The 25,818-nt window shown below is 34.1% G+C and overlaps 1 protein-coding gene and 1 pseudogene across 4 annotated transcripts in view; one reads left to right on the top strand and one right to left on the bottom strand.

Annotated features, from left to right (window-relative positions):
- LOC111148144 (coiled-coil domain containing 88A) overlaps positions 1–25,818 on the top strand; it is a 120,224-nt gene that overhangs the window by 51,673 nt on the left and 42,733 nt on the right. For all 4 annotated transcript variants that reach the window (XM_022504578.1, XM_022504577.1, XM_022504576.1 and 1 more), the window contains exons 8-14: positions 8,983–9,155; positions 12,335–12,416; positions 14,907–15,065; positions 16,461–16,607; positions 17,719–17,863; positions 20,984–21,168; positions 25,408–25,545. In XM_022504578.1, coding sequence (XP_022360286.1) covers positions 8,983–9,155; positions 12,335–12,416; positions 14,907–15,065; positions 16,461–16,607; positions 17,719–17,863; positions 20,984–21,168; positions 25,408–25,545 — 1,029 coding nt within the window. The remainder of the gene's footprint in view (positions 1–8,982; positions 9,156–12,334; positions 12,417–14,906; positions 15,066–16,460; positions 16,608–17,718; positions 17,864–20,983; positions 21,169–25,407; positions 25,546–25,818) is intronic.
- On the bottom strand, positions 2,293–3,135 carry LOC111148062 (annotated as a pseudogene).

Raw genomic sequence — 25,818 nt, 5'->3', positions numbered from 1 at the left:
ATAAGTTTAATAAAAAGAGAATAACAGGTGTTCTGAATAAAATGTCTCACAAAAAGTCTCAATTTTTTGTAGTCAATAAATGAGGTGTGATTTTAAAAAAGAATTATTATAGGCTCCCGTAAGAAAGTACTTTGCTTTTTCAAAAGAGTAAAATTGCACCAGGGTTTTTGCCTGCACTCTGAAAACAGCTATTAATTTTATAGAAGTCTAGACTTTAGTGCATGTGATGGTGAGTAATATTTTGTTAATAGCAGACCAAAGGGCTCTGCCATTTAGAAGAATGTGTAGCTTTGATCAGTTGTTCCATTTACATGGGAGAGACAGGTGTGTGTGTGTGTGTGTGTGTGTGTTTTAAGATTTATTTATTTGAGAGAGAGAGAGAGAGAAAGCGTGAGAGGGAGGGGCAGAGGGAATGGGAGAGAGCATCTCAGGCAGACTCCACACTGAGCAGAGAGCCCAACATAAGCCTCAATCCTAGGACCCTGAGATCATGACCTAAGCCAAAGCTAAGAGTTGGATACATAACCAACTGCACCACTGAGGCACTCCTGGAAGAGACAGTTTTGAGCTTATTTCCAGAGAATTTGATTACTCTTTGGGCTAATGAAAGACTTACATAGAAGAAATTCCTAAAGGGTTTTTTTTTTTTTTTTTCTCTGAACAAAACTTTCATGTCACTATAGATGGAGATTTTCCAGTTTTTCTTTAGGCATTAAAAGAGAAGAAAAGATAGGAAATAAAGAAATATTTAGAACAATAACTAATGTTTAAAAAACCTAAGGCAAGTAAGACCAAAGGAAGAATGAATTAAAAAAATGTCTCTAATATATATCAAACTTATCCTGAGATACTTAGATTATTTTTATAGTCTATAGATTATTTCTATAATATGGGGTGAAGAAGGATATTATTTTGTAGAAATGAGAACAAAAAGTTTGTCATTATGTGATCTGTGTCAAAACTAAGGAATATGAAACACTATACTGATTGTTTGAAAAACTTTTTAAAATGTATTATCCTACCTAATTAAGCATTTTAGTTTAATTTGTTTTTTTAACAAGAAAAAAGTGGTGGCGTTCCTTTGTCTCAAGGTATTTGGAAACAAGTTGCTAGCTGGTTTTTTAAACAGTTTTCTAGAGGAAAATTCTTTCGTTTGGGTCACCAGTGGACTAATTAGAAAAGATCCTTAAAAATAATTGTGAAAAATATGAGACAAATGTAAATACAGTAATTTTGTATTAATCAATTGGATTGAAACAAGTTATTACTTAGATTTTCCCTTTAGCTCTTTTGTTCTTTCCTTCAAAATATTTTATATTTTTCCCTCCAAAATATTTTATTTTATATAAAAAATAAAATAGAAGAAAGTTATATGTCACACTGAATAAATACATCAAAAGCATGTGTATGGTTGTAGTTTCTAATTTCTCTAACAAAATTTACCAGCCATGCTGGAGGAAAGAAAGGAGTAAGTATCATATTCATAACATTTTTTGGAACACTTCAGAGTACAAAAGCAGTATGCTCATTTTCTTTAATTAACATATATTGTATTAGCCCCAGGGGTACAGGTCTGTGAGTTGCCAGGTTTACACTTCACAGCACTCACTATAGCACATACCTTCCCCAGTGTCCATAACCCAACCACCCTTTCCCTCCTCCCCTACCCCCAGCAACCCTCAGTTTGTTTTGTGAGATTTAGAGTCTCTTATGGTTTGTCTCCCTCCTAATCCCATCTTGTTTCATTTATTCCTTTTGTGCCCCCCAAGCCCCCCACATTGCCTCTCAACTTCCTCATATCAGGGAGATCATATGATAATTGTCTTTCTCTGATTGACTTATTTCGTGCATAATACCCTCTAGTTCCATCCACATCATCGCAAATGGCAAGATTTCATTTCTACTGATGGCTGCATAGTATTCTATTGTATATATATACCACCTCTTCTTTATCCATTCATCTGTTGATGGACATCTAGGTTCTTTCCATAGTTTGGCTATTGTGGACATTGCTGCTATAAACATTCGGGTGCACGTGCCCCTCCGGATCACTACATTTGTATCTTTAGGGTAAATACCCAGTAGTGCAATTGCTGGGTCATAGGGTAGCAGCATGCTCATTTTTAAGTGCAAAGAAAACTTATAATGAAAGACTTTCAAAATTAAAATTAAAATCTGTACATTAGGATATTTTAAGGTCCTTCCATGTGTGTAGCATTATATAGAAAAATGGAACTTCCAAGAGAGGAATCATCATATCAGGTGTTACATATACGTTTGGGCCTTTCCAGCTTACAAACCTATTTCTCCTAAGGGGAAGGTGTCTCTCAGTTTGAAGAGGGCCATAGGTGTCATCAGAGAGATATAGTGCCCCTTGTTCATGCCATGCTTATCCACAAGCACCATGCTGAAGGAATAGAGTAGGATTTGCAGTAAACAGCCTGACCTGCAGAGCTAGTGCTAGAGGCATAATCTGTGCTCCTATCCTGTTGTTGGGGCTCAGGAACATGCCTGTCAAGTCCACTGTGGTGATGTGTCAGAGATGCAGGCCATACTGTGTGTGCTTGAGGCATTCCCATCGGTAGCCAGTAGAGGCGGAATTTGGATATGGACACAGTGAGGAGTCTCCTTTTCTCATAAAACTGCTCTTCTGGCACACACATTGATGTTCATGGTTGTGCAGGTGGGCTCTATGCCAGTTCAAGCTAGGTTGAATTGACAGACTTGGGCAGGGCTACCCTATAGCTTGTAGCCAATGATGCAAGAGAACTAACAGGTGGCTCTACTTATTGCTGCTGCTGGAACACATCCTGGAAGCGTTCCCTAGGGTGTTCAGTTTACTTTTTTGCCTGACTCTTATTTTAACTTGAAATTTGCAAATGTCCTTATTCTCAGTTCTGTCATAGACTGAACTGGCTTTGTGACCTCCTAGAAAATTTGAGCTTTGGGGGATGCCTTTAAAATAACATCAGTTAGAATTCTTTCTGCTTGTTTCTTCCCTTGGGGGTCTTCAAGGAACCCAGACTGTCGGCTTATTAAGTTAAGCAGTGCATTTCTTCATACTTGGCCACTTAATTCTAGAAAGGTCACATCAACAAAGGAGGCTAATTGGCTGCTCCAGGCCTTTTTGTCCATATATGTTGTATTTCCTGGTGAGATGTTGTATTTCCTGCATAGATGCACTTAAATATCCTTCATTTGCTGGCATGGCAAGGATAGGACATGACTTTTCAATCAGTAGTAGGAAGCTTTGGACTGCTCACAGGGGATGCCCTTCCTTGTCAAAACAGAGTCCTTTTTTCTGTTTTGATTGATCTTTTGTTGTAATTCTTTTATTTAAATCTAGAAAGTGTAATTTGGTCACTCTTTTTAATTACTCTTCACTTTGTATTAATTTTGTGTAACATGTATTTCTTAAATCCTCTTCTTTTACCAAAAACCACAAATAGATTTTAATAAATTTAAGATCTCTTTATTATCAGCTTATTTTATGCCAAGCATTGGGTTATGTGTATAATATACTATCTTCATAAGTCTGTACAATAACCCCACCTTAAAAATGAAGATACTTGAGCTCAGAGAAGTTAAACAATTTGCCAAGTCTAATTGCAACCCCTGTGTCCCTATTTATAAAACCTTTGCCCAAATGTATGATTGTGTTGAGCACATTTCTGATTCTTTTCCTTAATTAGGAGTTCCGTAGGTAGAATTAAGTCACTTCAATTTTTTTTCTTAGCTTTGGTATATCTTTTTATGCTTCATGTGTTCTTTAGTGTATATTAGTAAATACCTGTGTTTTGCAAGATCTTGTGCTAAAAGTGCTTGGGAGCAACAAAATGCCAAATTTTCAAAAAAGGATCAAAGATCATTACAATCTATTGGGGAAGTTATTTTAACAAAATAATTTAGGGTTTTTAAGTTTTTATTTAAAGTCCAGTTAGTTGATGTAAAGTGTAGTATTAGTTTCAGGTGTAGAATTTAGTAGTTACACTAAATATACTTTATACAACATCCTGTGCTCATCACAAGATGTCCACTCCTTAATCTCCATCACCTCTTTCACCCATCACCCCACCCACCTCCCCTCTGGTAATCTTCAGTTTGTTCTCTATAATTAAGAATCTGTTTCTTGGTTTGCCTCTCTCTCTCTCTCCCCCCGACCCCTTACTCGTTCCTTTTGTTTTGTTTCTTAAATTCCACATATGAGTGACTTATTTCACTTTCTAGTTCTATCCATGTTGTTGCAAATGGCAAGATTTCATTCTTTTTATGACTGAGTAATACTCCACTATACACATCACATCTTCTTTATCCCTTTGTCAGTCAAATGGAAACAGTATGTGGACTGTTTTCACAGTTTTGCTGTTGTGGATAATGCTGCTATAAATATCGGGGTGCATGTATCCTTTTGAATAAGTATTTTTGTATTCTTTGGGTAATTGCACTGTAATTGCTGGATCGGAGGGTGGTTCTGTTTTTAACTTTTTTGAGGAACCTCCATACTGTTTTCCTAAGTGGCCACACCAGTTTGCATTCCCACCAGCAATGCAAGAGAGTTCCCCGTTCACCACATCTTTGCCAATACCTGTTGTTTCTTGTGCTTTTGATTTTAGCCATTCTGACAAGTGTGAGGTGACCTCTCCTTGTAGTTTTCATTTGTTTTCCCTGATGATGAGTGATGTTGAGCCTCTTTTCCTGCATCTGTTAGCTATCTCTATGTCTTTGGGAAAATGTTCATGTTTTCTGCACATTTTTAAATTGGATTATTGATTTTTTGGGTGTTGAGTTTTATAGTTCTTTATAGATTTTGGATACTAACCCTTTATCAGATATGTCATTTGCAAATATCTTCTCCCATTCAGTAGGTTGCCTTTTAGTTTTGTTGATTGTTTCCTTCGCTCTGCAGAAGCTTTTTATCTTGATGAAGTCCCAGTAGTTGATTTTTGCTTTTGTCTCCCTTGCCTCAGGAGACATACCTAGAAAGAAGTTGCTACAGCCAGTGTCAAAGAGGTTACTGCCTGTGTTCTCCTCTATGATTTTTATGGTTTCAGTCTCACATTTAGGTCTTTAACCCATTTTGAGTTCATTTTTGTGTTTGTGTAAGAAAGTGGTTTGGTTTCATTCTTTAGCATGTCGCTGTCCAGTTTCCTAACACCATTTGTTGAAGAGACTATCTTTTTTTCCATTGGATATTCTTTCCTGCTTTGTTAAAGATTGACTGTAGAGTTGTGGGTTCACTTCTGGGTTTTCTATTCTGTGTCAGTTTTTGTGCCGGTACCATACAGTTTTGATTACTAGATCTTTGTACTATAACTTCAAGTCTGGAATTGTGATGCCTCCAGCTTTGCTTTACTCTAATAAAATATTGAAAGCAATAAAAAATCATATATCTAAATATAATAAATATTATTAGGTATATTAGATAATATATATCTAAATATAAACATAATAAAAATTAAAATATAAAAATATAATAAATATAAAAATATAAATATAAATATAATAAAAATCTTATATCTAAATACTATAGGAATTTAGAGAAGGAAGACATTACTTAAAACTGCTAGTGGAATCTCTAGGATCAGAAGTATCAGAGAAGATTCATGAAATTAAATTATGCTTTAATAACATTTTTTGTCAGGTTTTTTAAAAAAATGTTTGGAGGCCTTGAGCTAAAGAAACTACTACCATTAGAGAAAAGTCATATTTCTACATAATCTTTAATGGACAATTCCTCTGGATACTCTTAACTCTTAGTACTGGTTTCTTTCTTTTTTCTTTTTAGGAAATATTTCTCAACCCATACCTCTTTTGTACACTGGCATCTGGAACCTCTTGATATCTCCATAATACCACCTTCTAAGTTCAAATGTAGTATGCATCTTTCTACTTTCTTGAGTTTTCCATTTTGTGACTCATTCAATTAAGTAATTTTGTGGAACTGGTTTTTGGCTCAGTACTATGCTAAATGAGATCAGAGATACAGAGGAGGTATGAGATTGTATCAGGTTTATGGGGGAAAAAACACATTTTAAATAAAAATAAAAGCATATAATTTTAAAAAGACTTAAAAAGAGCATGTAATTAAATTCTAATTTATTTGTGCATGAAACATATTAAGTACTATCCACAAGCACTATTATTATTAGAGTCAGGAGATGTTAGAAGGCAAGATTAAAGATAATGGAGAGAGTAAGTAAATAAAACTTGACTCCATGAAGATTGAGCATGGAGATTACGAGTAACAGTATTCACAGAGACAGGCACTTGGTCTGGGCATATGGGGTAGGTGGATAAGATGAATAGTGTCAATGAACATATAAGCTACCCTGCAAAAAGCAATGAATGAGCAGTAGAAGGGTAACAAGAGAGAATTGTGGTCATTTTTTCCCCCTAGCTAGAAGATACTTACATATATATGAAGATCAAGGAGAAAAAAGCCATTAGGAAGAGAGAAGTTGAAAATCTTGTAGAAATAAGGAATATGTATTGGAAAAAAATGTGTAAAAATAGAGGATTTAATCTCAGGTGGTTTTGTTTCTTTGACAAGTTGGAGGAGCAGTCATTCAGTAGAAGTGATAATAGCAGTTTACATGTGGAGGCTTAAGTAGAGAAAAGAAATGTGTTTAAAACAATCATTGTAGAGAAATTTGGCAGGAAATCAGCAAGATTTTAACTAAAGAATTGATGGGCATTGAAAAGAGCTTAACTGAAAATAGATGGCAGGTTGTGTTGTAGGACTGTGTAAGTTTTTTGTTTTCCTTTTAGAGTTCTTTATCACCATAGAGAAGGAATTAAAAAATGAGGGTAGGTAAGGAAAATGACATAATGTTTTGAGACAAACTTGAATTTGAATTACTGTTTTACCTGTCATTAAAAGTGTGACTTTGTTAAGTTAATCTATATGAGTCTCAGTTTCCTTATTGTTTTATAGTAGACATAATACCTCTATTAGAGATTATAGTATTGGATAAGATCTTGTTGGAAAATCCCCTGTCTGGAGTTCTGTAAATATTCATTCCCTTTTAATTTTTCCCAAAGAGTGGGCTGTAGTCAAAGAGTGGCATGGTAGTGTTACATTAGAAAGTAAGGATGACAGTTAAGCACAAAACTGTTGTTTCAAGCTGAGTAAGAACTCTACTAGAGTAGCCAGAAATAATCTGTGCAGAAAGGTTCAGGTGTAGGTATGGTGCCATGGGAGTAATGCTAATAAAAGAGACATGGCACAAAAGAGGAATGGTTCCTTCATTGGAGAAGTCTGTATGTATTGAATAAGGAGTAGATGGAGAGTTTTAAACAGAAATGGGACTGAGAAGTCACATTCTATAGATTGTCAGTAGGGATACTGGAATTTGTGAAAGCAGTAGTTGAGCAGACCTTGATTTGGTGCTGAAATATATGCCAAGGATGAAGAAATGAATTCTGATGGGTGGTTTAAAAAAAGAATAAGAAGGATAAAAGTAATGATTTAGTGAGGGCATTGTAAGACTTGGTGATAAGAAAGCAAAAATGGTGATTTCATGGTCCTGAGGTGGTTACCCTACCTCTTCTACCTGGAGTAAGACAGTTGGAATTACTATTCAAGACAATTTCTGTTTGCCTGAGAAGTTTGAAACAAAAGCTGAGAAACTTATAGAATAAGAGAATTTTCCAATAAGAGAAAAATTGGAGGAATGGAGGAATATGATTGAGTGAGGTAAATATAAGTTAAATGGCCCTTAAAGTTCAGAACAAGGGAAAGTAGAATGAGATTTGTGTCCCATGGAAAGACTAGAGAAAGGAATAAAGGAGATGTTGAGGTGGGATGGAGATTACAACTAGTATTGCAAGAAAGAGAACATAGGATATGGACTCAAGAAACTGGACCTGGAGTCTTGGCACTGCTACTAGGAGTTTCGTGATCATGGACAAATTAGTCTCTGTGCTCAGTTACATTACCTGCAGAATGAAGAGTTTGAACTAAACCTCTGAGGTTCTCTTAGGTCCCTCTGCGATCCCTGTCTACAATTCTAGAGCAATGTTGTAGAATTCTGCAATTGTGGCAAGATTATATTTCTGCGCGCTCTAATACAGTAACAAACCACTAGCTACATGTAGCTGTTACAAACTTAAAACGTGGCTAGTGTGAGTGAGGAACTCTATTTTTAACCTTTTAAATTTGTAATTAGGGGGACACCTGGGTGCCTTTGTTGGTTGGGCATCTGCCTTTGGCTGAGGTCCTGATCCCAGAGTGCTGGTATCAAGTCCCTCATGGGACTCCTTGCTCAGCAGGGAGCCCGCTTGTCCTGCCTGCCATTTCCCCTGCTTGTGCATGCTCTTGCTCTCTGAGACAAATAAATAAATAAATAAATAAATAAAATCTTTTAAAAAAATTTGTAATTAAATAGCCACTTGTGCTACTGCCTACCATATTGGACAGCACAGTTGTAGACAAACTCCTCTTGGGTTGATTTCTTTTCTATGTCAGCAGGTCTTTTAAGACTTTTAAACAGTTTCTGTCTAGTGTAGTTGTTTTATCACAATTGATTTCCTTTATTAAAAAGTTAGGAAGGGGAAATAAGTATTAAATCTTACTCTAATGTTGTCTAGTAAATAGCTAATCCATGAACTGTTGCATGAAACTTTTTTTTAAAAAGATTTTATTTATGTGACAGGGCGAGAGCACAAGCAAGGGGAGGGCAGAGGGGGAGGGGGAGAAGCAGGCTTCCCACTGAGCTGGGAGCCCAATGTGGAGCTTGATTCCAGGATCCTGGGATCATGACCTGAGCCCAAGGCAGATGCTTAATGACTGAGCCACCCAGACGCTCCTGCATGAAATTTTTTAAAAAGAGAGCTATCGCAACGTTAAGATATTTTTGCCCAATGAATTGTTTTTGATATTATAGGATAGTACTTAGACTTAGTGAATAGTGTTGATGTGTTTAGTTCTCTAATATGTAGAATACTAACAGTGATTCTGTGTTTATTTCTGTATTTCTTTAGACTATCATAGAACTCTCTGAAGAACGGGATGGTCTTCATTTTTTACCCCATGCCTCTTCAACTGCACAGTCACCCTGTGGTTCTCCAGGCATGAAGCGAACGGAAAGTCGACAACATCTGTCAGTGGAACTGGCAGATGCTAAGGCAAAGATAAGAAGGCTTAGGCAGGAATTGTAAGTTGGTCATTTTCAAGGCTTCTTGAATTTACATGGTCACAAAGGTGACCTAAAAATGTTTTTTCAGCTTATGGAATATAGATGAATTGTTCCAACTACTAGCTTGTGTCAGAGTTTTCACTAGTATTTGTCAAAATGAGAAAAATAGGGAGACCGGCATGAAGTTTTCCTAATCCTAAATCTTACCAATTTACAGATTCTCCTTCATTCTGAATTTATGTTCTTCCTGCCTTTCTTATATTACAATGATCTTTCTCTTTTAAAATACTGTTCTTCCTTGACAAATTGGGGTCTCCTTAATTTTTTAAAATTTTATATTCTCTGAAATCCAAAACTGGATTTCAAATCAAAACTGGATTCCAAAAAGGGCAACTACTGATTCAGTCAACAAGTTTAGCTCTTTAAAAATTAATGTTATAAAAGACTGAGTTGTTGGCATACAGTATTATAAAAAATAATTTTGTTTTGTATCGTCTGTGTTGGGTAATTGAAATGCCTGAGTCATGTACTTAGACATGGTAAATAGTCAGATTGGTTAGTGCTGATGAAATTATATTTATTTAACTTTCAAAGATCATTTGAGAAAAATCAGTGTAAATGTCACATGAGCATTCCTTGGTGAATCACATGTAAAGATAGAGCCAGTCTCTGCTAGAGATTTTTTATTTTGTACTTTAAAGAGAACAAAGGATTTTTTATGTTTATAGCTTTTTTCTTTTATTATTTTTTTCTTTTTGGTTTGTTTTCCTGGAATTTGGGCTTCAGAGTATAGATTTAAAATTTAAGCCACAATATAACAATTAAGTTTATTTACTGATTATTAAAAGCAGTTAGTTTAAGAAAGTGATTGAATATGCAAGGTAGAAAAAATATACAGTCTATAGGAAAATTTGAAAACAAAAAAATACAGCTTTCATTGTGGATGTCTGCACTATTATGGATCTATTGAAGTGAACACGCCCAGGATATTCTATAAACAGCTGCACCAGGAAAATTAGAGAAGAGATTGCTGTTATTAGTTTGACTGGCAGTTAATGGATAGCCTAAACAGTGAACACTAGTTCGTGCCATATAATTTAGCACAATCTTCTCCAGTCTTTAGATAAAGCATGCAATTAGAACTGTAATGATGGTTGTGAATTCATTTAACATTTTGCACTATATTAGAATTTGATTTTTAAATGAAATTTACTTGGCCATAGAGTGTATTAAAATCCCAAACAACTTAGAGATATTGATAAAATTTGGTTTCTCATATGCTGACTGGAAAAATGTAAATGAGTATTATTAATGAATAAATTAATATGCCAGATATAGCAAGTATTCCTAATAACATTTCATCAAATACCATCTTTTTGTCCTTTGAAAATGTGTTTCTTCACAGATTTCTTTTATTAACATTTGCTCTAAGTCTTTTTGTTGGGACAGATCTTTACAAAATAATGAAGTATGGAAATTATGGTGGTTGAAAGTAGTTCAGGTTGCCTTATACCTAATGGAAATAAATAATTGTAATGAGATCATGTAGGTTAACTAAGAGCATACTTATAGGTGGTACATTATAGTATACATTATATATATTATATAATTATAATTGTTCTTAGTTTATTAACATGCAGGGTAAAAATATAATTTGAAATGTGGTTTTTTTTCTTTTCAAATTTTTATTTAAATTCTAGTTAGTTAACATGAAATGTAATATTGGTTTCAGGAGTAGAATTTATTGATTGATCACTTACATGCAACACCCAGTGTTGGTCATGGAATGAATTTGGAAGTTTTCCTTCCTTTTCTGTTTTTTTGGAATAGTTTGAGAAGAATGGGTATTAACTCGTTTTCTGTCAATGTTTGGTAGATTTGCCTATGAAGCCATCTAGCCCTGGACTTCTGTTTTTTTGGGAGTTTTAGGATTACTGATTCAACTTCTTTGCTGGTTATCAGTCTGTTCAAGTTTTCTGTTTCTTCCTGTTTCAGTTTTGGTAGTTTATATATTTCTAGGAATTTATCCATTTCTTCCAGGTTGTCTTAGTATTCAAACCAATGCAAATTAGAATAGTAACACAGAATTTTTCAGTTATTAAATTGCTTTTCATATAGGCACTTTTATCCACGCTGATTGCATTGTAAATTGGTAATGACCTTTCTGGAGGCTGCTTGATGGTATATATCAAGAACCTTTAAACATGTAATGTACTTTTATAAATCTGGCCTGGAACATACAAGGTTTTGGGGGGTGGGTGGGTGCATTGTTTTGTTTTGTTTTGTTTTGTTTTGTTTTTTTAAGTAAAGTACATCCAACATGGGGCTTGAACTCATGATGACCTTGAGTTCAAGCATCACAAGCTCTTTCAACTCAGCCAGGCAAGTGCCCCTAAACATACAGTGTTTTATGTATACTGAGGTTTATTTACCAAAACATTATTCATTACAGTGAAAAGTGGAATTCAGAAAGGGACTATTTCTTCATTAAAAATTATGGTTCTCAAAAAAAAGTATAGGTATGATATGTCAGCAGTGGATTGCTTTATACAATGAACATTTACCATTTTTTTATTAAAGAACAGAAGGTGGAAAAGTAGAGTTAAGTGAATGGAAACTTGAGTTTGAGCAGCTTGACTCTGAAAGGGCATTAGAATATGGGAGAAGTAAAGTAGTGAGTGTAAGAAGAAGAAAAAGAATAGGAGAAAATAGAAGATGTTTATAGACTACTGGGAGGAAACCAATAGGTATGTATTTTATGTATCTGTATAGCTGTGTATACTTTCCTTTAGACCATTGTAGATGTTGAAAATAGTTGGAGATCTTTTAAGACTCAGATCCAGATCCTAGTGCCTTGCTTAAAAACTCTTGCAGTGTACTTGTCTTTGAGAGGGAGAAAGACAAAAAGGAGAGTGAGAATAGGGGATGGCAAGAAAAATGAAGAGAGAGAAAGAGAAGTTAGAGGGTGTCGGTCATTGAGGTTATTAGCCTTTGGGGAATTTTAAGGGGGAATCTGATTGATGTCATGTAATCACACACATTACTAATATCCATTTCTTTGTCTTTTCCCCCTGGATTAGTGGATGGCTAATAGGATTTTCAACTAGATATTCAGTAATGATAATACATTTGATTAAAGCAGATGATCATGGTTTTCAAAAACAATAAACTGATTATTTTAAAAATTTTCATTTAAGGGAGGAAAAGACTGAACAGTTGTTGGACTGTAAACAAGAACTTGAGCAAATGGAAATAGAACTAAAAAGGCTCCAACAAGAGGTTTGTACCTGAAATTTTTATTATATGGGACCAGTAAGTAATTGGAAATTATTTTTCTGCCTAAAATTTATAACCTCTGCCTTAATGTTTTATGATGTTACTGGGGCTTAAAAATTACTTTTTCAGTGTTTTTCTGTTCAAAAATGCCAGAGCCCAGGAAATCAAAGTCTTTGGACTTTACATTTTCTATATCAGTGCTATTCATACTTTCCTAGAATTCATACGTTTCTTTGAATTTCCTAGAATTCAAAAGAATCTCTTAGGACTGGGGTAGTTGCAAGTTTCTCTTTTTGTATATTTGGCTTCCATAGCTGGGAAACTGGAACACCTCTACTGTGAAGTGTGGTGCTTAATGTGTATCTCCCTAAGTCTCTAGTCTCTGAGAGTGCACTATGTTAACTTACAGATGACAGAATGCTTTTTAATTTTTTACTCTTTACCTTTTAAGTAAGATCAAGGCTTTTTACCTTTTAAGAGTTACTTTTATTTTATTAAAATTTTGTGTTTGTTTTTTTTTTTAATCTTGAACCAAGACTGTTTAAGAATTCACTTCTTTTAATGTTTATAATGTTTATAATGTTTATAATGTTCATTTTTATTTGGAGGTAGGCATGAAGTCTTCTTTTACCCATAAATGGTAAGGATTGTGGTAAGGCTAGACAATTATTTCTTCTCCTTACTTTACCTAACTTGTTATTTTAAATTCAGGGAATACTCCACTTGCAGAATCCTAAACTGGGACCTTTTCAGATGAATGAGACTGGGAATCATAATCTTCATTTCTAGATATGCTGTGACTGCTATTCTACTCTTCCTTGGAAGCATGGTTTTTTGTATATGTGCTCCCTGTAAAACAGTAGTTTCAATCTTTTTTTGTCTCAAGACTCTTTTCTACTATTAAAAATTAATGAGGTTTATATCTACTGGTATTTTCTGTACTTTAAAACTTAGAATTTAAGAAAATATTTATTTAAAAATAATATTCAACCTATTCCATGTTAACATAAAAATGGTATGCTTATAAATATTATTTTCCAAAAACAAATTAGAACAATGCTACTCTTCTGCATTTTTGCAAGTCTTTTTTTTTTAAATCATTTTGCAAATGTCTTTAATGCCTGTCTTAATTAAAGACTACTAAATTCTCATATCTGTTTCTGCATTCAGTCTATTAAGATATCATATGCCGTGTAGCCTCTAGAAAACTCCATTATGCCCTCATGAGAAATGAGAATGAAAAAAAAATAATGTTTTAGTGTTATTATGAAAATGTTTTTGACCTCATGAACTCCTTGAAAGGGTTTCAGGGACCCACAGATGTCCCTGGGTCATGCTTTGATAACTTGTTCTAAAGGATTACGAGAGAGCTTTTAAAGATTGAATTTTTGATATCTGTCTAAAATGTTATTAAACACTAATCACATACAACTAATATTCACTTGGGAGTTTAGAAAAACCTAGTAGGATTTTTGTATGTTACAGCACGTTTGGATAGAAACATAATTTCTCTAAAGTAACTAATGATCAATCTTAGTGATACAGTTTGCCTCTTCTGTGTTTTCACTATCCTGTATTTTAAAGTTAACTTTTGTACCTTTATTTATTTTTTTTTTTTAATTTTATTTATTTATTTGTCAGAGAGAGAGAGAGGGAGAGAGAGCGAGCACAGGCAGACAGAATGGCAGGCAGAGGCAGAGGGAGAAGCAGGCTCCCTGACGAGCAAGGAGCCCGATGTGGGACTCGATCCCAGGACGCTGGGACCATGACCTGAGCCGAAGGCAGCTGCTTAACCAACTGAGCCACCCAGGCGTCCCAACTTTTGTACCTTTAATTCCAAATGGTTATGTTAACTAAAGGTTAACTTATTTTAAAATATGCTGAGTAGTTTTTACATTCCTTAAATGTATTTAAAAATTTGTATGTAAGCATGTTTGTATTTGCATATAAACACATTTTAAAATAATTTCCATTCTTGTTTTTTTAAAGGCTTCATATATCTCCCCATTTTATTTTTTTATTTTTTTTTAACAGGTTTTTATCCACTTAATGTTTTTCATATGTGGTAGCCACACAGCTGGAGCCTGGGTTCTCTGCCTGGAGACTCTGGTGTGGGTCTTTACAGAATGGTCAGTGAATTCCTTATAAGGGAGACTTGGTGAACACAGTCTCTTCCTAGAGGTCAGGAGTGAGATAACTGTAGGTTTTGGAAATGGCCTCAGAAGTTGCCTTGGCAAAGTTGCCCAAGGTGGCAGTTCAGCCCCTGGCCGAGGTGTAGCAGTTGTCAGTACTGGCCATCAGTAACTTCCTTATATATCTCCATCTTAAAAAACAGCTTAACTGAGGTATAGTTTACATACTGTGAAATTCACACTTGTAAAGGATACAATTCATTGGGGTTTTTTTAGAAAATTCATTGAGTTGTGCAACCAGAGATTATCTATTTGAAAATAGAAAATAATATTGAAAATACTAATATTTGTTTATATTTAGAACATGAATTTGCTTTCGGATGCTCGTTCTGCTAGAATGTACCGAGATGAATTAGATGCACTTCGAGAAAAAGCAATCAGAGTGGATAAACTCGAAAGTGAAGTCAGCAGATATAAAGAAAGACTACATGATATTGAATTTTATAAGGCAAGAGTCGAGGTATGTTGCATAATTTAAGCTATTCACAATTATTTTGTTTAAAAGTTAGGTTTTTCAAAATGCACATAATAAACTTAAGGAACTTTCAAAATGTTGAACAAATTATAAATACTTTAGCTGCTTATTTTATGGTAGATCAGCATATTGCCTTTATTTGTAAAAAGGTATCTATGGATATTATTAATTTTATTGAACTGTTTGGAGTGCTTTTATTCTTTTATTTAGCTTTATAGGTAAGGACGACTTGAAGTCCTTCCCTCATTGTCAAAATATATACTTCTACTGATTTCAAACTTGTTTCTAGAAGTGAAAGCAAAGCATGTTTCTGATTATTGGTCAACTCAGAATACTAAACTAGGATTAAGAAGGCACTCTCTCTCCCTCTCCCCTTCTAGTGTGTGTCTGTGTGTGTATTTAGAAAAGACAACTTAATGGTTGCAGTTCAGTGTTAGAAGTTCAGTATGACCTCAAGAATTTGGTGATCCTTGCTTCTACATTCTGTTTTTCTTTCTCAGTTAATTTTTTCATTTCTGCAAGCAGAGGAGAGTTTTATCAGTTTCAGTATGGTGATAAGAAGGAAGGAGTATGCAAAATGAAGAAGTGAAAACATTATAAGAGAAAGTAGTTAGAATATGTTAGCCTAAAAGTTACCAGAAAATAGACCGAGTAGATACCAAAGACAAGGTGCTTATGTATATGCATGGCACTATTAAGAGATCCTTATAAATGCCACTATTTTGATATACTTTCTTTTGACTTTAGTTTATAAACACAAAAATGTAGTTTAAGAAGACAGATTTGTGAGCACATGTCTTCAAAACATATGTATGGATTTTTAGCATTGATTCTCAAGATGCTGATATAAAATGTTTATGATAGGAGCCTTAGTTTATGACCTATGTGAGTCTTAGCTCAAATATTGGTATTTTACTCAAAAACCCAATGTTTCAGTTTCAAGTTATAGTTTAGAGAGAAATCTTTAAATCTATTTCAGCAAAAAAAAAAAAAAAAAAAAAAAAAGAATTAGCCTGGATTCTATGGAGATTTGTGTCTTAAATATGAGAAAAACTACTTATACTTAGTTCCTTATCCTTGTGACTAAGAAATTTAAGTATACCCTGACAATTTTATGTAAAATTATAGAAGTGTTACTCATCCTCATGTAAATACTGAGTATCATGTTTGCATAATATAGGTTAAATTCTGAGGGAAAAAAATGAAACCAGGAAAACATAACTGCATCTCTTATTCAGTAGCTTTTACTCTTGCATAAAGAACTTTTGATAAAGACAGCTTAATGTCTTATTTTACAATAAAGATTTTTTTGTTTCAGAGCTTTGAAAAATTAACAGATGTAAGCATATTTCTGATAAAGCCTATTTGAAATTTTTATAGGAATTAAAAGAAGATAATCAAGTTTTATTAGAAACAAAAACCATGTTGGAAGATCAATTAGAAGGAACTAGAGCTCGTTCTGATAAATTACATGAATTAGAAAAAGAGAATTTACAACTAAAGGCTAAACTACATGATATGGAGATGGTAAGTAATGTAAGATTGAACAGTTGCACAGTTTCTTAGGAAATCTCTCAGATTCATCTGATTTCCCCATAATGACAATAATGACTAGTTCCTATGGCCTTAACAGAGAAGAGATGGCTAAATAAATTAGATGCTTCCAATTCTTTATAAAAACAGGAGTGGTACAAATTTCTGCTTTTGTTACAGAGTGGTGTTAATTATTAATTTTGATTTCTGCTTTGAAAAAACCTAATAAGCTATTGTGTAAATATGCCTTTAAAATATAGAAATAGGGATGCCTGGGTGGCTCAGTTGGTTAAGCATCTGGTTTTGGCTCAGGTCATGATCCCAGGGTCCTGTGATGGGGCTCCTTGGTTGGCTGGGAGCCTGCTTTTCCCTCTGCCTGCTGCTCCCCCTGCTTGTGCTCGTTTTCTCTCTCTCTCTCTCTGACAAATAAAATCTTAAGAAAATTAATAAAATAAAATATAGAAATAAAACTGCTTGCTAGGGGTGGTGCCTAGATGGCTCATTTGGTTAAGGCCATGCTCCCTGGGTCCTGGGATTGAGCCCCACATGAGGCTCCTTATTTAGCAGAGAGTCTCCTTCTCCATCTCCTTCTCCCTCTTGCCCTCTTCCCGCTCCTGCTGTCTCTGTCTTTTCTTCTGTCTCTAATATAAATAAATAAAATATTTTTTAAAAATTTAAAAAAAACTTTGCTGAAATTTAATATTGAGTCAGAAATCATTTGCTATATATAATGAAATATGTGAAGAATAGTTTTCAGTGTCCCCAAGGATCACTTTAAAAGGATATCAGACAGGGGTCCCTGGTAGGCTCAGTCAGTGACTCTTGATCTTGGGGTTGTGAGTTGAACTCCATGTTGGATATAGAGATTACTTAAAAATAAAATGTTTTAAAAAAGGTTAAAAAAAGATTTAAAAAAACAGATCAATATAATGATCAGTATGAATAATTATAACTGATTATCATCTTCAAACTGAAAATTTTAAGGAACTTAAAATTTATCCTCATTCAGTTTCTGATAAAAGTTTTTAAGTAATAGAGTATTTAGCTTGAAATTGCACTGTTGGTGAGCTTTCATTTCTTTTCCTACTCCCTGACAATAAAAAAGGAACGTGATATGGATAGAAAAAAGATTGAAGAATTAATGGAAGAAAATATGACCTTGGAAATGGCACAGAAACAAAGTATGGATGAATCATTACATCTTGGCTGGGAGTTGGAACAAATATCCAGAACTAGCGAGCTTTCTGAAGGTATTCCCAATATTTTTTTATTTAAATGGATAAATGAATATGTGAAGTTGTATTTATGCTTACATTTTTTGGTGTTTTTTTACAATTCTTTATTTTCCCTTGCTGGACATATCTAGGAGGCCAGATGTCTCCCTAATAAGTACGATTTCACAGATCCATGTTCCTGGGTCTGGTCCTTATCTTTGCACATCTTACAACTCAACTTTATGAGCGCAGTAACAGATTTGATCATTTAGGCACTGTTTCATATTAGTATCACAGGAAGCTGGGATACCAGTTTATTAATTTATTTTAGGAAAGAAAGCCATCTACTCAATAGAATAGAAAAGTCATATTAGCTGGTCTTTAACTATAGACAAACTTAAATAGGAAGTCAAAACACAGTGGGAAGATTCTTAGGTGAGTATGTAGCCAGTGTAAAGCAAGTTAAGGATCTTAAGGGCTGCTTTCATCAATATATGTATTCCATTTTAACACTATACCTACCAACCAGTCCAGCCCAATTTTACCCTAGAGATAATATAATGAAAGGAATCCAGATAAATTTATAACTTTTGGCTTTTTTCCTTGTTTGAGTTATAGCTTTGAGTATGCTAATACTGATTTACTTTATTGAAATTATGCCCATGCCACATTTATTTGAATTAGATTAATTCCGTAATTCCTCAGTTACCCAGTGTTAGATTATTTCACCTGCTTTCCTTCCTTCCAGATATTAAGCATCTATCATGTATAAGATATTATACCAGGCGCTGAGGATATGGTGGTAAGGTAGACATAGGTCTGAGAGAGCTTAGAGTCTGATGCTTACAGGATAATTACTTCTACAGATGGTTCATCCTATTTACTACCATTAGGTTTTTCCTAATTTTACACATGAAAACCTGCTTCCAAATTCTGGGATTCCATGTAAATTCATTACACAGTAAGTGATGATATTGGGCCAGTGAACTTGCTGAGATGTGTTGCTTAAAGTACTCGTGGAACCTTTTTACTCTATTATTTTTGTGAATTGAGTTATAAAGGAATAATTCATTCTTAAATGTTTTCTACTACTAGTTAAAGTTAGACAATTAAGAGTTTCTTCATCTGTTATGTGGGAACAATAATAGTACGTGCCTTGTAGGAATATTGCAGGATTGAATTCATTACTACTTATGAAGCCATTAGTAGAGTACCGGTAAATGGTAGGCATTTGAATGTTTGTTGTTATTATTTTTGTTATCATCATCATCACAGTTGTCTTGCAATTCATATTAGGATCATAGCCCTGAATACTTGTTTCAGTGTGGCATGTTGTTATTTAACTATTCAAGGGAATTGCTTTTTAGAAAATTTGTAAAATGTGGAAAAATATAAAGGAAGAAATGAAAATCACTAAATTCTGCAGTCATTTTTGACATTTCAAAAAATTTGCTTGCAATATGTTTCTACACACAAATAGACATTTTAGACCATCAGATCAATGTGTATATACAATGCAGGTTCTTTTTTTTTCACCAGAGATTATAATGTAGGAAGCCTCCTATGTTATTAAAAATATGTTGTGAGGGGGTACCTGGCTAGCTCAGTCAGTAGAACATGCAGCTCTCGGGTTCTTTGGTTCAAACCCCATGTTGCACATAGAGATTACTTTTAAAAATTGTGTTGTAAGCATCCTTTTTAATTCTTTATAGTCTGACCTGAAGCATCTTTGAAACACATGTTATTGAAAGTATTACTAAGGTGTATTGAGTATTATAGTCTAATCTTGTTTAATTGAAATGCATTTCTACCGATCATGAAGTAAAGTTTTATTGTAAGACTTGGACAACTAATGGAATTTAAAAAGTCAGTGACTATCAGTTGGACCAGCTTTCAATTAAAGAATAATATGCTGGGACACCTGGGTGGCTCAGTCAGTTAAGCAGCTGCCTTTGGCTCAGGTCATGATCCCTGGGTCCTGGGTTCAAGTCCCACGTCAGGCTCCTTGCTCAGGGGGAAGCCTGCTTCTCCCTCTCCTTCTGCCTGCCTGCCTGCTGCTCCCACTACTTGTGCTCTGTCTCTCACTCTCTCTCTCTCTCTCTGTGTCAAATAGATAAGTGTATCTTAAAAAAAAAAAAAGAAGAAGAATATGCTAACTAGAATAAAAACTAGAAATAAGAATTGACGCTTTCTTTACTTACAGTCTGGGGGACATTTTACCATACCTAATTTTGAAAAGAATGTATGCTTGTATGCTTGTTGGGGAATATGTTGTTTTGTTTTGTGTGTGTATGTTTGTGTGTTTCTCTCCTTAATGATGGAGAATTTCAAACGTACACAAAGATAGATAGACCTAGAGTACCTTCCTGTACTTCTCCATTTCTCTTCCTGAAATCTAAGATTTCAAAATGAATCTAGGTATCATATTTCACTTTAAATCCTAATTTTTATATCACCCAAGATATTTAATTAATCTGCTTTAAGGTTATTAAAAATAATTATTTTTGGTTTGCATTATATATAGAACTAGAAACTGAGTTTTCTTACTTTAAAAAAATGTAATTATGCCAAAATCTACTTAGAAATATAATTTTTTGACAACATGGTATACATGTTGCTCTTTATACTCAAGTTTAGTAGCAATTCTTTATTTAGAGAAAGACTTTTTCAACGTGATCAATGTATACTGTCTTTCCCTTCTTAGAGTCAGGATTAGGAAATAGGGACTTTTTTTTTCCCTTAGACTGTCTTCCTTTAATTTTTGAAGATGTGGCATAGGATATGCTTTATACCTATGTGAATCACACGATAGCTCTGTGAGATACACAGAGCAATAACTATATTTTGTACAAGTAACCTAAGATTCCCTGAGATTAAAGTGGCTTGAACATTGCCAAATTTCTCCTGAAACTAGAACTGAAACTCTGTAATCTGTTCAGTCTAAATTTTATATATTTTTTTCTCTAGAATGCTTATGGATGCATTAAAAATTCAAGATTTACCTATCTTTTTTCTGTTTTTTCCCATTTGTCTATCTTGTATAACTATAAATTTTTTATAAAATTAAAGACCAGCTGATGTAGTACTTTTACACTCATTTTAAATAATAATGAGTATATATGCTTTTACTAGTGACAGTATTCTTCATTATTATAGCACCACAAAAATCCTTGGGCCATGAGGTGAATGAGTTAACATCAAGCAGGTTATTGAAATTGGAGATGGAAAACCAGAGTCTTACAAAAACCGTAGAAGAACTTCGGAGTACTATGGATTCTGCAGAAGGCAACACTTCCAAAATCCTGAAAATTGAAAAAGAAAATCAAAGACTAAGTAAAAAGGTAAATAAAAACTAATGTTTAATGTAAGTTAAAGAATATATGTAAAAGTATAAATAGCCCTGCGGTTGAACGTTTATTTTCCAGTTTTTAATGTACTCTCATTATTTTAACTTACTGACATTTTCAGGCACAAATGAACTTCTGTATTCATTCAGCTTCAACAATTATTCAATTCAGCTTCAACAATTCAGCTTCAACAATTATTAACTTGTAACCAGTCTTATTTCTACCCTTTTTTTTCTCCCCACAGCCACTAGATGATTTTGAAGTAAATCCTCAACATATCATTTTACCAATAAGTATCTCATTATATATCTCTTAAAAGTGAGAATTTCTTTAAAAAAAAAAACAAGAACAGTGACATTATCACACTTAAAAATTTAATAGAGGGGCACCTGGGTGGCTCAGTTGTTAAGTGTCTGCCTTCAATTCCGGGTCTTGATCCCAGGATCCTGGGATTGAGCCCAGCATCAGGCTCCCTGCTCAGCGGGAATTCTGCTTCTCCCTCTCCCACTCCCCCTGCTTGTGTTCCCTCTCTTGCTGTGTGTCTCTCTATCAAACAAACAAAATCTTTAAAAAAAGTTTTAATAGAATTTGGTTAGCATTTCAGTTTCTCCAACTCTGTTGGCCTTTTTTTTCTTTTTTTTTTTTTTTGCATGTTGTTCAAATCTGAATTAGAATAAGATCTATACACTCAACTGATGTCTGTTGTCTTTTTTAGTGTAAGGTTTACTCTGTATACCTAGTATTTTTCTGTAAAAGAAACTAGGTGGTTTAATCTAGTTTACCACAATCTAGATTTTATTCACTACATCCTTTTTAAAAAAAAATTTTTTTAATTAACATATAATATTTGCCCCAGGGGTAGGGGTCTATGAATCATCAGGCTTACACACTTCACAGCACTCACCGCAGCACATACCCTCCCCAGTGTCCATAGCCTAGTCACCCTCTCCATACATCGCCCCCCCCCACCACAACCCTCAGTTTGTTTTGTGAGATTAAGAGTCTCTTACGGTTTGTCTCCCTCACAATCCCATCATGTTTCATTTTTTCTTTTCCTACTCCCTGAGCCCCCCACTCTGCCTCTCAAATTCCTCATATCAGGGAGATCATGATAATTGTCTCTCTGATTGACTTATTTCACTCAGCATAATACCCTCTAGTTCCATCCACTTCTTTGCAAATGGCAAGATTCACTGCATCCTTTTTATGTCACCTCACAAGTTCTTTTGTTCCCAATAGCTCTTATTTTATCTGTAGGCTTAATCAGGTTCAAATTGAGGTTTTAGTGAGAATATTCATAAGGAGGGGCGCCTGGGTGGCTCAGTGGGTTAAAGCCTCTGCCTTCGGCTCGGGTCATGATCCCAGGGTCCTGGGATCGAGCCCCGCATCGGGCTCTCTGCGCGGCGGTGAGCCTGCTTCCCCTTCTCTCTCTGCCTGCCTCTCTGCCTACTTGTGATTTCTCTCTCTGTCAAATAAATGAATAAGTAAAAATCTTAAAAAAAAAAAAAGAATATTCATAAGCAGTCTGTTTCAGTCAGGAGGTACATGTCTAGTTGTCTTTCTTTTTGTCATGTTAGTTGTCATGGAAAAGGTTTGCTTTGATCCCTTAATTCAACAGAAGTTGCAGAATCCTGATGAGGAACCCTCATGGGAATAGCAGGATGAATGTTTGATTCTTTCCCTTTATTTACCAGTTTCCTGGTAATGGATTGATTTTCTCATGTCCTGAGATAATTAATGAGTGAATTTTTTGTTTTAGTATCTTTATGAACTCAGGGATTCAAAAATATTTGAAGTGTTTCAATCTACTGCCTTTGTTTTTCTTACATCCTATGTCTCTAAGCTACTTTCTGAATTCCTGTGACACAACCTTAGCACCCATTGTAAACCTCTGTGCTTTTGCCATAATAAACTTCTTTTAAACATTTCCTGCCCCAGATCTGGAGATAGCCATTTCTCCAGAAAGCCCTTGTTCTTTTAGTGGGAAATGGTATTTAAGGGCCACAATATAGGCACTATGAAACCTGAATTTTCACTAGGTTTTGGTTCATCAGAAATATTCCACTTGTGCAACAGACCAAGTAATTTATTTTTTACTGTCTTTCTCCATACACACATATATATATTATTGATGAATAGGATTGTATTATGACAACATACATGATATTTTTATCATGGATATCTCCTATCACATCTGCTCCCCAGTATGTGCTTTCACTTTTGCTTTTAGGTCTTGGTCACAGTGAACAATACTGTAATAAATATTCTTATACATGTGTTTATGTATTGTTTTTTATTTCAATATCTAGTCAGCCATGTCTAGTTTTTTCTTTATAGATTCTGGGTTTCTAGACTCATTTATGAAAATCTCCCTCACCTTTAGACCAGTGATTTTTGAACTATAGTATGCATCAGAGTCACTTTCAGGACTTGTTAAAACAGATTGCTGAGTCCTATGCCCAGAGTTTCTGATTTGGTAGGTCTGGGCTAGGGTAGGGGTGAAGAATTCTCATTTCTAAGAAATTTCTGAGTGATGGTCTTCCTAGTTTTTTGGAACCATGCATTGAGAACCACCACTGCCTTAGACAATGCATATTATTTTGCATTTTGCATTTATTTGACCCCTTGATTATCTTGCCAGATTTTTACTCTTTTAAAACCTTTTTGCATCATCTTTAATCCATTAACCAAATAATCTTAATAAGCATTTGACAATCAATATAATATAAAAGTAGGAGTGGCTATTTAGAACCTGGAACAGTTTTATTTTGGTTATCATTATAATTGGGTCTGGAAATTATAATTTGATTTTAAAGTTAGCCTTCAATTCTAACAAATTTTTATTGATTCTAACAATTTTTTAATAAATCCGTTGTATGAAATGTGTCTTTGGTAAACTGTTTCACCTGAATTCCATTAATGTAAGACAAAAAAATGAGTTTAATTAAATACTTTTACCCATGTATTTCAGTCTTTAATGGGAGAATTGGATTCATAATAACTAAAACCTTCCTGACCATATTTATGTTGAATTGATTAACTGGATAAGATTTGTGACTTTATGCTTTTGACATATTATTGGAAGGTAGTCTTCCATATATGGCTATCTTCCATTGATAATAAAATAGGAAAATTCAACTTGCTTTATGTAAGACTACTCAAATTCTTAAACTTCTTCATTATTGACATAAGGATTTACTATTTAAACTTAAAGTGGAATATTTTATATAGCTAAATCTTTATTTTCTTTTTTTACCTGGTTTGAATATGTTGTATAATAATAGTAAAATCAAGTTGATGTAATTTAAACTGGTATTTTGCTATTTTATCTTTATTTTAGACACATACCTGATCATATCTTTAAAATGTGTAATTGAAAAATAAATTTAAACCTAGACTATAAACATATGCTGGAGTTTATTTCAGCCCTTTTTTCTCTAGTATTGTTCTCCCTTTTTCTCCCTCTTTCCTTTTTATTTTAAACCTAATCTCTGTCTGTTTCCTCATTAAACTTAAATCACTATTTCTTATCTTTCACTCATGCTTTTATATTCTCTTCTTCCTTCTTCATAAAAATTACTTGACTGTAATGTTTTACTTTATAAATCTCCTCAAGCCAAAAGAGCCTTTTAATAAGATTTGTACAGTCTTCATATAGCACATAATTATCATATATTCACTTAGATTTATCTTTGTTTTTAAAAGTAGCAATGTAGGGATGCCTGGGTGGCTCAGTTGGTTAGGCAGCTGCCTTCGGCTCAGGTCATGATCCCAGCGTCCTGGGATCGAGTCCCGCATCGGGCTCCTTGCTCATCGGGGAGCCTCCTTCTCCCTCTGCCTCTGCCTGCCATTCTGTCTGCCTGTGCTTGCTCTCTCTCCCTCTCTCTCTCTGACAAATAAATAAATAAAAAAAATCTTTAAAAAATAAAAATAAAAATAAAAAAAAAATAAAAGTAGCAATGTACCCTTCAAAGATGTACAGGTTATGAAAGATAGTCACGTCTGCATATTTTATACAGCTGCTAAAAGTATTCCATGCTAAAAGCATGAAATATTACTTTAATTTCTCTACTCAGTACTTAAATGTCACCTTTTGAGTGTTAAAACTGTATTTAATTTTTTATTTGAAAATTGTCTTTTGGAGTTTTTTTGAAAATTATCTTTTGTTTTTACATGTTTACACTGTTATAAAATGCTTAATGATACGTTGTTTTTTTATTTAATTTTCTCTAGGTTGAAATTCTTGAAAATGAGATTATTCAAGAAAAGCAAAGTCTTCAGAATTGTCAGAATTTAAGCAAGGATCTAATGAAGGAGAAAGCTCAGCTTGAGAAAACAATTGAAACACTTAGAGAAAATTCAGAGAGACAGGTTCATTAATTTCCTATTAAACAATATACTTCGAAGTGTGTTAATAAAAGTTATTTTAAAGTTTAGGCAAACAAATTGTTCATGTAACATGAAAGGCAAATATTTTAGAATTGCTTAAATTTTAGAGTAACTATGGTTTTACTTCATTTCTATCCTGTGTATTTTAGGAAAGTTGAAGGGAAAGCTTAGAATTTTTTAAATGGTCAATATGCTTAATAATTATCTGGTATAAAATTTTGCAATACCTGTGCTTTCAAGTGTCTGTGAAATAGG

Source organism: Enhydra lutris, unplaced genomic scaffold (assembly GCF_002288905.1).
Source record: "Enhydra lutris kenyoni isolate GAN:26980312 unplaced genomic scaffold, ASM228890v2 scaffoldscaffold18, whole genome shotgun sequence".
Taxonomy (NCBI): domain Eukaryota; kingdom Metazoa; phylum Chordata; class Mammalia; order Carnivora; family Mustelidae; genus Enhydra; species Enhydra lutris.
Note: the sequence above shows the minus strand (reverse complement) of the source record. Positions and strands in the feature narration are given on the sequence as shown.